Source organism: Momordica charantia (genome assembly GCF_013281855.1).
Source record: "Momordica charantia cultivar OHB3-1 chromosome 4 unlocalized genomic scaffold, Mcharantia_2.0 BLBB01000004.1, whole genome shotgun sequence".
Classification (NCBI taxonomy): domain Eukaryota; kingdom Viridiplantae; phylum Streptophyta; class Magnoliopsida; order Cucurbitales; family Cucurbitaceae; genus Momordica; species Momordica charantia.
This window is the reverse complement of record NW_028275162.1, coordinates 21,780,407-21,793,854: the sequence shown is the minus strand read 5'-3', so window position 1 is coordinate 21,793,854 and position 13,448 is coordinate 21,780,407. Positions and strand designations below refer to the sequence as shown.

The window sequence follows — 13,448 nt, the reverse complement described above, 5'->3', positions numbered from 1 at the left end:
GATTTGAGGCATTGTTTGATGAATTTCATTCTTGCTTCATATTTGGTGGGGTAACCATGTCCCCTATTGAAGCAAGCTTGACATGTTCCTTCTTCTTTATCTAATCATATAGATTTTCCATTAAATGTTTTTTTTTTCAAAAAATTCAGTCAAAACAAAAGAAAAAATATGCAATATAATAGTTAGATCAACACCAAGAACAAACTGTTTCATTCATTGAATCCCCCTCTCAACTCTATTCTCTATAATTACAACTTGTAACAAATGTAAAGAATACAACAGAAGAAAGAAAAAGGTACACACAATTTACCACAAACTTCTATCAAGCACACCCAAATGAGTTCTATGAGAAGTAAAAAAGTAAAGTAAGAAAGAAAAAAAACTCTTTTTATTTTTTTTAGTTTCTGCCAAAAATAAATTTTGAATTTGAATAAGTAGTGAAATTAATACTTTATTCGTTTGAAAATGTTAAAATAAAATCAATAAATCATCTCAAATGCAACTAACAAAATATTTTAAATTCTAAAAAAAAAAGGAGTATTAATTTCATTTTCACTACTCTATTCGCGTTCGAAACTCAATTCAGACTTAAAACTAAAACTTTAAGGTTAAAATTTTTATCCAACTAAATATACAATTCAAAAAAAATGATTTTTTTTCAAAAAAGAAAAAACAATTTGACCCACAATAAAAAAAAAAAAGAAAAAGAGACCAATTATGCTTTTGCCTATTCTCTCCCATTCTTCACATCTATGAAAAGAAAAAAAGTTTCAGAAGCAATGCAGGCTTGAACAAAAACAACCAACCAGAGCTTCATACAAAGGGTTGCAAAACGAAACTGAGCCGAACCGAACCGATTGATTTCACGGAGTTGACTCAACAGGAGATGATAGCTTTCTCAGAATCCTCTGCAACAGAAGCAGCAGCTCCTCCCATGGCAGAAGAAGAAGAAGAAGAACCTTTAGGAACCCACCAAACTCTCAAACTTCTATCAAGGCTTCCACTGTACAACAAGAAGCCTCCTCCCACACCATTAGAAGCTGCCTGTAAGCATCTGATTGGTCCTTCATGCCCATTTATCACCCACAGGTTACACAGCCTCCCAAAGGCCTCTCTTCTCCATATCCCAATGCTCTTATCAGCTGACCCACTACACAGAAACTCCCCCATCAAACATATACACAAAACTGCCATTTTATGAGCCCTCTTCTCACAAATCACCTTCCATCTCACTGATTCCCCAATTTTTTCCCACCCCATTATGAACCCATCTGAATTTCCCCCATATACCCACTTCCCATCTTCAGAAACCACCACTGAATTTACAGATACATCCTTGTGCCCCTCCAAAATCCCCAACAAAGAATGTGAATACCCTCTTCCTTCTTCTTCTTCTTTTTTTTCTTCTTTTCTTCTTCCCCATGCTTTGATTTTCCCATCTGCAGAAGCAGAGTACACAACCCCTTTACAGGCTACAACCCCATTAATGGCATCATCATGGGCTTTGATGGATTCTAAGCATTTCAGATCGGAAACCCTCCAAACTTTTAGGGTTTTGTCCCAAGAGCCGGAGTAAATGAGCCCATTATGGACTGCCAAGCAAGAAATGGTGTCGGCGTGTTCAATCCAGAGGATTTTGTGGTGCCTCCTCGTTTGGACGTAATTGCTCTGTTTCATGAATTTGCCCAAATAGTCCTTGGTCGTCGGAAGCGAGTTTGTGAGGCGGAAAATGTTCTCCGACCGCCGTGAAACCTTCCACACTCTAATTTTGCCGTCCTGGTGGGCCGTGAAAACTCGGCTCCCGACGGCGACCACCGCCTTCACCGAGCCCTCACCGTGCCCGAATCGGGTGAAAACCCTCAAATCCGGCTGCTGCCACACGATTATGTCCTTCCCCTGCGACGCGCTGAGGATGAACTCGCCACACAGGGCCAAGCAAGAAACAGACCCAATGTGGCCGGAGAGAACCGCCAGCGGCCGGTACGAGTGAAACCCAGATGGGGATTTGCAGAGATAATCGTACGATTTTAACCTGAGGTCCTCGAAATCGAATCTACAAGAGATCGCTGGACTCTGCGCCTCGGCGTCGCTGCTGCTGCTGCTGCTGTCGGAGCTTGAAGAGTGCAGCAATGGCGTCGCCGCTTCAGATACAACGCGATCCATTCTAGAGAGAGGTAGGGGAGCGGAGAAGTGAAGAAAAAAGGGGAATCTGGTGATGGAAAACGAAGAATGGGAGTTTTTTTTTTTTAATTGGGGGAAAAAAGAATGAGAAGTCGGTGTAACGGATACTTTGGGTTTGGCTATGAATATTGGGTTGTTCATAGAAAGAGAATGATCGGTGGGGTCCTTTTTGAACTTTTTCTTTCTTCTTTTCTATGGACGTTATGGTTATTAAAATGTTTAATTTATTTGATGGCGTTGGAATTGGGGAATGAAGTTTATTTATTTATTTAATTATTATTATTATTATTTTAGTGTTTTGATCACCAATTGGACCTTGGCACCAAGGTTCTCATATTTGTCTTCACAAGTAATTCTATGTTCTAAATTTGATATGTGTGAAAAGATCACTCATCCTAAAGAGGTTCAAGTTCAAGCATAAGAAAAAACAAAAAACTCAAAATGAGGATGAAAGTTCAAAATCCCCACCTAATTTGACACTTCGTCTCGTCATGATTTGGACATATGATTGATACAAATTTGAAAATTGAAGAACTAATTAGACGTTTTTTAAAGTTTAAAGACATGTTAGATAAATCATAAAAGTTTAGGTACTAAACAAATATAGTGTTTATACAAGATTTAGTTTAAGAGAGGTAATTTAGGTAGTGGGATATTGTGGAAACTTAATTTTAATGCTGATATTGATATGATGTACTTGGTAATTGTTACCATTGGTTTTATTTGGAGCATCTATGTACAAATATATGAGTTGAAATATCATGTGCAATGTTATGGTATAAAATTGGACAATGATATGTTTGTGTTTTTCTTGTACGGGAAGATAGTACATCACTAGAATTACTCTTTACAATTTCATCTCAATCTTAAGTGAGCAGGGAACTTGAGAATTTGAAAGTTTTAGATAAAAATCTATTTGATGATTAGGCTCCCTTGTCTACCAACAATTCCCACTTAGAGACTAATGATCTCTCTCGTTGTAATTTGTAGCAATTAATCTAATTGCGATAATTAACCTCTCCAAGTTTTCTCCGACAAATTTAACTAATTTGAAAATCCATGTTAAACTTTGTAACAATCACAAGTCATCGGCAAGGATGGTCTTGGGCAAAAGATGGTGAGGAGAAAATAAGTTCGAACACAGGATTTCCTACTCTAATGCTATGTTAAACATGATTAATTATCAATAAATCAAAAAGTTTAAGGTGATAAGTTAAAATAAATTTAATCATTTATAAGATATCTAACCTTTTAATGTTGTATCGAGACTATGGACGGTTCGCAATGGTTCTTCAAGGGAATGACAAAAAAAAGCTTGAATGGGAATTTTAGACCTACCAAGTATATAGATCATATTTCCATACTTATTTAATGTTTTTGTTTTCATGCTAATAAATTCAACTTTTAAATAGTATTTGAATTTGAATGTTACATCGTGTTCCTTTAAAAAAAAATAATTAATAATCAGCTATTTTTTTTTTAATACAACATGTTGGGGAGAGGATTCAAACTCACAACCACTTGGTTGGAGGTATATGCCAATTACCGCTGAGCTATGCTCGCTTTGGCTAATAATCAGCTAATTAATGAAAGATTTAATTTCAAACCTATGAATTTCCTCTTAGATTAAGAATATTTACCTTGTTTTAAGCTGATGGATATTTGCCCAAAACACCTGTCTTAGAATTGCATGAGAAAATGATTTTGTATTAGGTGCAATTTCATGTAAATAATATACTAGAATATTCCTAAAATGTCATATTTGCAATATCAGATACTTTTTGGCCATCTATCAAAATTTATATTTTAATTTGGTCATCGATGTTCATATATACCTCAATTTTAAATTTATATGAATAGTAAATTATAAAAAATTCCTCTAAACTTTGCCACTTGTTTTAAAAATACACCTATCATTTCAAATCATGTTGATATTATCCCTAATTTTTTCATAAACGTTTCAAAATACTCTGAGTAAATATCGATTACTATTTTGAACGGAAAACGTGGTAAAATCTAGAACGACGTGACAATTAACAATATTTCATTCTCAATTTTGAAGTATTCTTCTATTTTCTAAAAAAAAAAAAAGTTTTATTCCTCTATTGTCAAAAGAGTTTGTTTATCCAATGTTGCCCTAATCCTCAATTTAAAAACGATAAAAATTGTCACATCGTTTTAATGGTGTGCCAAAATCACTTTTACCATTTTCAAAATCACTCCACCCATTGATCATGTTCGGTAAATTAGAAAACTGATTTTAGTAAAACTTAAAATCACTTTAGAAGGAGATTTTAGAAAATCAATTATGCTTAATTTTTCTTTTCAAAATTACTTATTCTACTTTTACTTCCAAACACATCTTAAATACGTTAACCTTCCATTCCGAATATTAACTAATGTTTGTTCAAAGAGTATTTTTGAAACATTGTGAAAGTTCAAGAGTATATTAAAATAGTCTTGGTAATAGGACAAATATTATTTTTTTCAAAAGATATGTGAAAGTTCATGAGTATTTACCCCAAATTGCAGGGTGGGTAGGCGATAGGAGTGTTCACGGGTTGAGTTGGATCGGGTTAGGAGGGATTTTGGGATTGATCCGAATTTTCGGATTCACCATATATAGGAACCGTCATGTTTGAATTGGATGGTCAATGCAACCCAACCCAATATTTTTTGGGTTGGGATGTCGGTTTGTTTTTTTTTTAATTTTTAATTTTTAATTATCACAGCGGTGATGAGGAATTAGAATTAAAAATTAACGGATGATTGACATTGAGATACAAAATGAAAGAAGATAATATGAAAATCTTAGATGAAAGACTATCATTAACACGGTTGACATTGAAGATAAAGATATTATCATATATATAATTAAGAAAAATACACATATATGCATAAATTCAGGTTTAGGTTGGGTTGACCTCGAGACCTAACCCAGAAAATCACAATCCAATCTAATCCGAGGTTTCATCTAACCAAACACAACCCAACTCTTACTGTTTGGATAAGTTTTTTTGAACTAGGGGTGGCGTTCCTCTCATTAATGGAAGGGCTTTAATGAGGACAGGATAGGGAATGAAGAAAATTTGTGGAAATAATGACTAAATATCCAAAAATGAGCGTGACCAGTGGCCACACGTAGCGTACCACTGGTAAATTTCATTTTCTTCATCAGAGAATACTCTTCGATCCAAATGGCGGCGCTATCTACGGTGGTCGGAGCGCAGCCGGCGATCAAAATCGTCGCTCTCTGCGGTTCTCTCCGCCAAAATTCTTACAACAGAGGCCTCATTCGTGCTGGTAACTATCCAATCTCTCTCCTCATTTTTCCTTTTTCCTCTGTTTCTCGCTTCTTCGCCCGCTAGGGCTCTGATTCCGCCGTCGCGCGGTGGTTTTAGCGGCGGAGATTGCGGAGGAGTCGATCAAGGGCTTGGAAATCGAGTATGTAGACATCTCGCCCTTGCCGATGCTCAACACCGATTTGGAGATCGACGGAACATTCCCGCCGGCCGTCGAGGCTTTTCGCCGGAAGATTCTGGAAGCTGATAGCATCCTCTTTGCTTCGCCGGAATATAATTACTCCGTCACCGGTATATTCCTCTTCACCTTTACTATTTACAATTTACATCCATCCTGATGAAAAATTATTAATGGTACAAAATACAAATTTCGATTAATTGATTTTGCTTTTCAACATTTAAACCGTGAGAATCAAATTTGAACGTTTCTTTTTTTCTTTTTCTGTTTCTTTTCGAATATTGTAAACCTAATCTTGTTTTAATAAAAAGCTACATTTATCAATTTTATTTTAGATATTAGATTCTCTTTTAAAATTTTAAAAGTAATTTTTAATATTTACTCGATCAAGTTTTTTAAAAATTATAAATCATTAAAAGGAAAATAATTAACATTGCAAGAAAATTTAACAACAAAGTGAGAGAAATTGTGTGCATAGAGATAGGACTAGTAAGAAAAAGTGTGTGAATGAGAGAGATTTGTATAACTACTGGGAAAAAAAAATTAGAGGGAGAACTTATGAGAATGAATTCGAATTCCTAATACACGTACTGAAAAAGAAATTGTTTTAAAATGTATCATTGGAATAGTCCACCAACAAGAGGGCATTCAACCTCGAAAAAAAGTAGCAAATGGTCAAAATAATAATGTTAGCTCTTCAATTATCTTTGAAACTCTCTCATGCATGCCAATAAAATTCGTTTAACCAATATTTTGTGTGAAGAAATGATTATTTAAAAAGAGCATGAAATTCGCTCCTTGCTACTTTGATTCAAAAAATTCCCTGACACTCTCGACTTTCTCTAGTTTTCGCAACCGTAATCATTTATTACTCTAATTACTAGTACTTTTTTCATAATTAACTATCGTGGTTTGGTCTATTGATCCAAAGGGGCTAAGGTAAATTTTAAGGAAAAAAAAGTAGGAAATGTGTCCAAATCATGGTGCCCACCTTACCTATATGATTAATATTCTATGAATTTTTGCAGGGTATGTAGAGCGGTGAGATTAGTTCGTAAACTGATCCGAACACTCATGAATATTAAAAAAAAAAAAAACTTTTATCAGAGTTAGGATGAGTTTAAGAATGTTTTAGAGGGACGTGAGTTTATTGAAAGTCATTAGAGTTGAATAATACAAATACAAAAGTACTCATTCCTAGAGAGGCTTTGAATTAGGGGTGGTTCTTTTAGTATAATTTTAATTTGGGTTGTTGTTGATCTTGTTGGTGATGGTTTTATCAGCGCCATTAAAGAATGCTCTCGACTGGGGATCAAGGCCACCAAACGTGTGGGGCGACAAAGCAGCAGCAGTGGTGAGTGCAAGTGGTGGCTCCAGTGGAGTACGATCACAGTACCATCTTCGCCAAATCGGAGTTTTTCTCGACCTTCATTTCATAAACAAGCCCGAGTTTTTCTTGAATGCATTCCAGCCCCCGCCCAAGTTTGACGCCAACGGCGACTTGATCGATGCCCAGATCAGGGACAAGTTGAAGGCTCTTCTCTTGTCCTTGCAAGCATTTGCCTCGAGACTCCGACCAACCCGTATAAATTGAACCATATGCCTCAATAAGTATATATGTTATTGTGTCATGTGTGTGTAATATAGAGCATTCTTGCATATGGGGATATATGACTTTTTAGCTAAGTTTCTTTTGCTCTTCTAGATCCTCAAGAAGGAAATCTTGGAGGGATATGAAACTCCATAAGCTCTACAATTGGACTAAAAGAATTCAGAGAATACTAAAGCCCAAGTTTGGCCCAGAAGGGCAATAGATTCTCCATGATGTTGTGACATTAAGCTCTCAATCTCTTTCATTTCCACTTTGAACTTGTACTTTTAGATTATTCTTGAAACTTTTCTGGATTTTTCTTTGATTAGATATAGAAGGTTGAATGAACAACCATGTCAAAAAGAATACATTTGTTTTATATATGTTTTAATACTACTATTAACTTGAGCATAAGCATAATTTTACCAGTTAAGACATATATCATTCGTCAAACGATTGAGTGTTTTTTTCTTTTTTCTTGAATACAATATTTAGGGATGATGATTTTCGAATTCACGAAATTTTAATCGTACCTTAATTAAATTGGTTAATATGTTGTTATTTGTAATTTAAACATGTTTTAATTTAATACCAGAGATCTTTTTATCAACATAATTCACCACTATCAAGTAAACAATATAGCCTTAATCAGTGCTCACTATAAAATTAAAAAAAAAACACACTAAACAATATTTGTTATTGGTGTTGGGTTCAAATTTCACCTATTATTTGAATTGTATTCCTCTAGGAAAATTGATTACTATTTGTATGCTTTAATATGATGGTAATTAATATAGCCTACATCACTATAACAATAGATTTTATTATTAGTCAACTCGAACCTAATAGATAAGATACACCTATTACCATTTTAAAGATCAATAGTTTAATCTCTTACTCTGCAACGGTCAAATTAAAAAATATATATATAATTACAATAACTTTAAAGTGTTTGGGATTGATATACATTTTCTTATGAGAAATGATTTTATTTTTGTTATTACAATTATTATTAGAATGAGGTTTTGACGTTAATAGTCATATTTAAGCATGCTTACAAATATAGCAAAATGTTTATAGTTAATTGTAAATATAGTAGAAAACGAAGGTTTAGCCCAAACGAAAATATTTGAAAGTAAGTTATACTTTTAAAATGGATAGTTTTTCTAAAGAATGAGAAAAATTCTCGCGTTAAGTATATCATGTCAGTGATATACTTCAGATTAGGTATATCAGTGATATACATATATCAGTGATATACATGAAATGAAAGTATATTATTTTACCCTATTCTTTGCTACTCTAATATCTTAAAGCATGTTTATAATTAATTTGCAAATCTAGGTCTTTAAATTTGTAGCTTTTAACTTGACATTCTTGTTCATATCTGTAAACTATTTTGTGAGAATATCAACATACTTGTTGCGTATTATGATGTTGGGAAGAAAATTTTTTCTAATTGCCACTTTAATCCATCAAATCAATTGTCTTCTGTCATTAGCTTCTAAGTGTGGTCTTACACACTTGTCTTTTAATACTAATTCTTTCCATTAATCAAAAGAGATATAGATGCTAATTCACATGCTTACATATATAAAACTTGATAATAATAACAATGTCAAATTGTGTCTACCTAATTGAAATAACTTAATATACTTTTGAATTCTTATACCAAATAATACATAGTTAAAAAAAAAAATGGTAAGTGTTGATGCGTGGATTGCAATCTTCCGGTTCTCCTTTCGTCACACACCAATTCGATGGTGAAGGGAGCGGACACCTGCAAAACAAACCCAATCCAAACTAGTGCGACATTTGTCACACGAGCTCCGATGCTTAAGTCAGTAAGGAGAGTAGAGAAATAGTTATTTTCTAGTATGGAGACTGCCTTACCTTATGGTTAGGCAACACAACTATTTATAATTGTTGGAAGGATCCCATCAGTACCTTCTGATCGAGTCCTAATTTTATATTGTCGAGGCCCAACGATTGTTAATCGATAGGAAAGGGTCGATATTGGGCTCAGCCCCGAACAAGGGGTGTTTAACCTCTAGCAATTAGATCTGAGCGAAGGAAACCGCATCATACCTTGGCCCAAAGGCCAAGGCGAGAGGCTGGCGCCGTGATGGTCTCGACGTCGGGTTGTCGCTTGGCGTGGGTCGGTCCTTTACGTTATGGGCCGATTCCCCCTCAGTCGATGACCTCGGACTTATTCTCTCTTGTCTCGTTTTGGGTCGTTTTTACTCTCTATAACAGTAAGGATGGGAGGAGCTCCTACTTGCTCTTTTAATAGTGATTATTTTTTAGGAAAAAAATATTAATAAGAACCAAAGCTCCTACTTGCGCTTTGTTTCTATTTCCTCTTTTTTAATAAAGAAAAATATAATTATAAGATTCCAATAAATGGAAACATGAAACTTGATTTGATTGAGTTGTTTTCAAAATTTTTATAAAATTTTGAGAATGTTTCTAAAAAAAAGAGAAACAAAAAACACAAATAGTTGTCAAATGCTTTAAGTTACTTAATAAAACTGAAAACGAGAAACAAAAAGCGAAAATGTTATCAAATGCGACTTAATTATATATTTTAGTCCTCAAGTTCTTGCTTTCACCCTACGTGATTGACGAAAACATAAAAATTAATATCTCAAAATTCATGTATCGTCATTTTTAACATTATGTTATCGCAACGACTTACTTGAAAAAAATTCAATACATAAAAGGACGATTTGAAACCTTTAAACACCTAAAAATACCTAATGACCAAAGCATATATTTAGCTTTTATTACATATAATATATAAACAATCTGATAGAGAGCAAGCTGTACTCTGAAAATATTAAACATAGAATGTGCAATGTTTGTGTATGTTTTTTAACTTTTTATATTGGCTTTTCTATATATGTAATTTTTACCATTTTTGTTATAATATTTTTGTAATTTTCTCAAAACAACTATTGAAAAAAAGAGACTTAATTGAGTGGATCTATATTTTCACACCTCCTCACCATATCTATAATTTATAGGAGACTTTCATTTAAATTGAGTTGAAAAAATTTACTAAGTAATTTCAAAAATTTGTAAATCAATTAAATTATTATTTTAATACATCATAATTTCTCCTCTACGAATTTCAATGTAATAAAATTACTACATAGCTTCATTTAGTGGCGGATCTAAAATACAAATTCGTATAAAAATAAATTTAAATACATTGATATATTTTTTAATATTAGTCTAATTTTTCTATATAAATATAGAAGAAAGAAATTGAAAATTGAAATACTAAGTATATATCTTTTTATAATAATCATAGTTCATTTTTATGGGATCAATTTTTCAGAGAATAGTTTATTAAAATTTTAAAAATGTTTTTCTTCCTTTTTAGTTATATTTGATATCAAGATAAAAAAAATTGAAGAAGTTAAAACAAAAACAATATTTTTAAAAGATAAAAAATAAATAACTTCTTATTTATGGATACTTTATTTATACAATATTTTAAAGAAAATATGATTGACAATCTGAAATTATAAAATATAAAAGATTAAATTATTTACTTACATAAAAAGTTTATATATGTATTATTTATTTATTTTTAGTAAGTTTGGACTATATTGGCAAGATCCAACGATAAACAGCAGCGCAAAAGCTGAGTAGTCAGCGGCTGCTATATATTTTTATTTTTATAAATTTTTATAATTGTATGTAGTAAATTTTAACCAAAAAAAAAAAAAAACCCTATATGGAAACTCACACCACAACTAGGCCAGAAGCTTTGGTGTGTGCTCCACCGAACCAAAGTGAAATTTTATTAATATGTATAAATTAGTTGGATATTAAGAAAAAGGTCCTAATAATACACGTCATCCATATTTACTAATCTTAATTATATGAATTAGATTTTAATTTGATTTATTTTATTAATTTTTTTTAATTGGCAAAAGAATGGAATCCTTATATGCACTTAACAAAATCCAATCACATGACATAAAGATATTACCAAAAGAAGAAAATAAAGATTAAAAAAGGTTTACCAAATCCATCAAAATGCAATGAGGTCATGGCTTGTTGGTATATTTTATTAATTGTGTGTTTGAAAAAAGTTAAAAATTTTGTTTAAAAAAAGTTAAAAATTAAAAAAAAAATTCATATTTTCTTTTTGTCTTCATTGTGGATTTAGCTAAGCTTGTGATACATAAAAACTTCCACTTGCCCAAATCTGATTTTGAACACAGCTAGTAATGACTCATTAGTTTTAACTTTTTAATCAAAAGATCTTAACATCAACAAAACCTCCAAGTTTTAATTTTATAGAAATGATAATTGGTATCCTTTAAAAGATTCATAAAAATTCTAAAATATATTGGATAAATAAATAAGTATTTTAAATAAGTCTAATTAAATCATTATTATCTAAATATAAGATGTACTCCTTAAATTTGATGGTTTGTGAATTTAGTTTATTGTTCTTAAAACTTCCAATTTTAGTTTTTAACGAGTTAATATCTTCGACATTGTTATTTAAATGTTGATTATAGTAGGCAGATTGATCCAATGATTCGAGTTGATTTGACATGATGTGTCATAATAAAGTAGGTTAACTGGATAAAATAACATGGTCAAATAAATGATATTTTGATTCGTCGGTCAATTGAACTTTTTTGGTCCTACCTTATTGGTCACTCCTTCTTATATCACATCATGCTAAATCATCGCTCATTTAGTTCAATTATATTGTACAATTTACGTCTTAACACTTAAATAACCACATTAATGATAGAGACTTATCAAAATTAAAATCAAACGTTTAAAAACGTAATAAGAACTTTTCAAAGTTTAGTAACTAATTAGAGGTTCAACCTATCAAAGTTTAGGTACTTAATTTATAATTATAACGTAATATTTATGTTCATATTAGTGGTATTTTTGTGACATATTAAATTAATATCGAATTCTTGTATTTATAAAATATCAATGGAAATGTTGATAGATATTTGACTCTTAACTCTTTGTTTGTTTCCTCTTGACGTTAAGCATAAACCATGGGAAAGTGCATGCAAAACCATGTGCTTGGAGGGTTTATGCATGAATTTAATTCGTCTCTTGGCTAAAGTTTTTAAGGGTTCGGTTTAAGATATAAATTTAATTAGTTAATACATTCATATGAATTCAATAATGTATGATTTCAAATGTATTAACTCCAAATGATCGTCGATTGATGGTGACAGATTGAAAATATTGAAAATGTATTAACTCCAATATAGTTGGTATATAACAAAAACTACAATATATTTTTCCACACACTTTCAAATATCATTTCAAACTCCCCCATATATCTGAGCAATTCCAATAATACTACAACAATAATTCTATCTTTTTTCACGATGCACGTACGGATCTTTCAAATGTCATTTCAAACTCACCCACTTGGACAACTAGAATAATATTTCAAATACAATTCTATCGTTTTTGAGCATGCAATTACAATTTGTCACCATCAATCGATGTCATCGTAGTTAAACGTCTCCAAAAACACTTGTACTTGTGTTCCTCACCCAATCCAAAACTCATACATTGGTTGTGAAAATTAAACCCTAGCTAGATTGAACAATATATGTTACAAATTCTTTTGAGTTTGGCTACCAAATTAGAGACAGAAGGGGGTGGGAACAGACACCCAAAGAGGAGACAAACACATCACAAAAGAGAAGATAATGAGTTCAAAATAGTCGGTTTTAATTTGTCCCCTCTAAGGCCATTTATATTGGAACACAACACACCTGCCATTGCCATCCATAAAGTTGGCTTCCAAAACCCCAAAACGTGAAATAAGGTCCCAGCAAAGCCCCAAGTGTTTGTTGATAAGAGGCACACAAAAAGATAGTCTCCGCCGCGATATTAAATTTCTGTTGACATGTGTCGATGTTTTCATTGACATTTTTATATGTCTATAAGTTTGAGCTATTGATAGTTGGGTGGTGTTAAGGATGGAATTCCATAAATATTGATATGTTATTAGAGTCCAAAAAGTTCTGAACATTCAATCAAAAAATGAGATCCGACCAAGATCAATAAGCCAAAAAAGCAACGATCTTGAGAAGGTATTTTAAGGATCTCACGTTGATAAGAGATCTAACAAAGATTGATAATATAAGTGAGCTAATCCTCACATTACCAATCAATTTTGAGATGG

At 32.3% G+C, this 13,448-nt stretch overlaps 2 protein-coding genes across 2 annotated transcripts; one reads left to right on the top strand and one right to left on the bottom strand.

Annotated features, from left to right (window-relative positions):
* Positions 1-182: 182 nt before the first annotated feature.
* On the bottom strand, positions 183-2,398 carry LOC111015571 (Transducin/WD40 repeat-like superfamily protein). Its single transcript, XM_022290642.2, has one exon. The coding sequence runs from the start codon at positions 2,320-2,322 to the stop codon at positions 877-879; it is 1,446 nt and encodes a 481-aa protein (XP_022146334.2). The 5' UTR covers positions 2,323-2,398; the 3' UTR covers positions 183-876.
* A 2,839-nt stretch (positions 2,399-5,237) lies between these two features.
* Positions 5,238-7,483, top strand: LOC111015573 (NAD(P)H:quinone oxidoreductase). The gene is made up of 3 exons (XM_022290644.2): positions 5,238-5,484; positions 5,583-5,774; positions 6,945-7,483. The coding sequence occupies exons 1-3, from the start codon at positions 5,379-5,381 to the stop codon at positions 7,253-7,255; spliced, it is 609 nt and encodes a 202-aa protein (XP_022146336.1). The 5' UTR covers positions 5,238-5,378; the 3' UTR covers positions 7,256-7,483.
* Positions 7,484-13,448: the final 5,965 nt, after the last annotated feature.

Excerpts from the sequence above, each read along its gene's own strand:
- LOC111015573 (XM_022290644.2), top strand. The coding sequence starts at position 5,379 with ATGGCGGCGCTATCTACGGTGGTCGGAGCGCAGCCGGCGATCAAAATC. Across the intron at positions 5,485-5,582 it reads CAGAGGCCTCATTCGTGCTG|CGGCGGAGATTGCGGAGGAG; the intron begins GTAACTATCCAA and ends CGGTGGTTTTAG. Across the intron at positions 5,775-6,944 it reads ATATAATTACTCCGTCACCG|CGCCATTAAAGAATGCTCTC; the intron begins GTATATTCCTCT and ends TGGTTTTATCAG.
- LOC111015571 (XM_022290642.2), bottom strand. The coding sequence starts at position 2,322 with ATGAACAACCCAATATTCATAGCCAAACCCAAAGTATCCGTTACACCG.